Genomic DNA, 1,647 nt, shown 5'->3' with positions numbered 1-1,647 from the left:
CTGACTAACGAGTACTGTCATAAATACATTATGATAAAATCAATGGGGCCATTTGTGCAAAGACTGAAACACATTTTCCGAGCATTTTCAAAACTGTCAGTGAAATGCATTGTTTAAAAAAGTACTGAAGTACACAATAATTAAGCTGTAATTTAAAATGCTTACATTGGTAGAAAGAGTACTAGTTGCAGCAGAGATAGTCAGATAGAGACAGGGTACATATGCACGTATTTATAAGCCAGAATCAGAATGGTGTCCTTATGGGAATTTCCCAACATTGCATATTATTCGTTCACGTCCGTATGTTTCAATGTTAACTTTAATAAAAGTACAATCTATGAATAGTTAATTAGTCTAAAAAATTAGAATGATCACCAAAACATTCAAAAATTAATGAGTATATATTCTAAAAACAGAAATAATCATGCAAGCTATTGACTTTCATCTTATTCCTGTGCAGAATTCATTCATATGTCTCCTTAATTTCTGGATTTCCCCCACACGATATTGCTTGCCACACTTTGGGCATACAAGATTCGGGTCATAAGGCAATGAACTATCGTCGTCGTCATTAAACAGAACCTCAGCTGTACTTGGGCCTTGCATTTCTTTGCGACGCTGTTCAGCCATTTGCCGTATTTCCTCCTCATCTTTATCAATTTCTTCATCAGACTCATCTGATTCCTCATTAGAACATTGAGCATTAATGTGTCTTTTTAGTTTTTGAATTTGACCCACACGATACTGCTTACAACACTTAGGGCAGACCAGGTTAGGATCTAAAGGCCTGCCTTTGTCATCATCCTTGTCAGCTGCCTTTAGTAATCTCTGTAAGAAAGGAGTTTTCTGTCTAAGCTGATCTATTTCTTCCAATTCTTTATCAATTTTAATCTTTTCCTTTTCTGCCTCTTGTTCATCATAGCCTGACTCCATTTCATAGTATTCTGGTTGTACTGACTTCTTAAAGAGTGCTGCCATTTCTTCTGCTGTAAATTGTGGCTTCTCGTTTAGATGATCAGAATAGGCACGATAAGAGTGATCCATTTCATCACTTTCTCCCTTAACACCAGGACCACTGCTTGCTTGAGTTGACATCTGATAATAATTACCACCTGGTACATCATTACGACGTGATGAAATATGAGCCTGACTAGAATCAGTGGAGGTATTGTGACCTTTTAACTTCTCAAATAATACCTACAAAATTGAACATCAGAATTCCCTTAAAGTGTTAAATTAAAACTACTTACTTTATTAGCTTTCCTCATTCTTTCTATTTGATCCTCTAGTTTAGCCTGTTCCTCATGATATGCTGCCAGTAATTTTTCGTAATTAGCTGATAAAGTATCAAACTGCTGTGCCTACAGTATCAGTCATTAAACACACACACACATTATATTACCAGTTGTTGCTGGGAGTACATAGCTTTTTCTTTATCAGCTGATACATTATCTAACTGTTGTCTCAGCCTAGCCTGCACACTAGCCTACAGTATTAGTTATTAATTACAAAATTTACACATACAGAGTATTTGTACCAGTTGCTGCTTGGACTTTATTTCATTAGCAAGTCTCTCACTTAACTCACTGACCTATAATAATACATGTATAAGTACAGTTTCACTAATTTTGTACATACCTCAGTTTT

The 1,647-nt window shown here is 35.6% G+C and overlaps 2 protein-coding genes across 2 annotated transcripts in view; both read right to left on the bottom strand.

Annotated features, from left to right (window-relative positions):
- Positions 1 to 21, bottom strand: part of LOC100635498 (trichohyalin-like) — a gene marked incomplete at its 3' end in the record, with an annotated part of 4,335 nt that extends 4,314 nt beyond the window's left edge. The window contains exon 1 of the mRNA XM_020005558.1: positions 10 to 21. Within this exon, the coding sequence (XP_019861117.1) occupies positions 10 to 21 (12 nt within the window). The remainder of the gene's footprint in view (positions 1 to 9) is intronic.
- A 328-nt stretch (positions 22 to 349) lies between these two features.
- On the bottom strand, positions 350 to 1,587 carry LOC109589480 (uncharacterized). The gene is made up of 4 exons (XM_020005559.1): positions 1,538 to 1,587; positions 1,403 to 1,486; positions 1,251 to 1,361; positions 350 to 1,197 (listed from the first exon to the last, which is right to left on the bottom strand). Exons 2-4 carry the CDS (start codon positions 1,421 to 1,423, stop codon positions 442 to 444), a joined length of 888 nt encoding a protein of 295 aa, XP_019861118.1. The 5' UTR covers positions 1,424 to 1,486; positions 1,538 to 1,587; the 3' UTR covers positions 350 to 441.
- Positions 1,588 to 1,647: the final 60 nt, after the last annotated feature.

The sequence above is a fragment of the Amphimedon queenslandica genome, unplaced genomic scaffold (assembly GCF_000090795.2).
Source record: "Amphimedon queenslandica unplaced genomic scaffold, v1.1 AMPQUscaffold_11270, whole genome shotgun sequence".
NCBI lineage: Eukaryota > Metazoa > Porifera > Demospongiae > Haplosclerida > Niphatidae > Amphimedon > Amphimedon queenslandica.
This window is presented reverse-complemented; position numbering and strand designations above follow the sequence as displayed.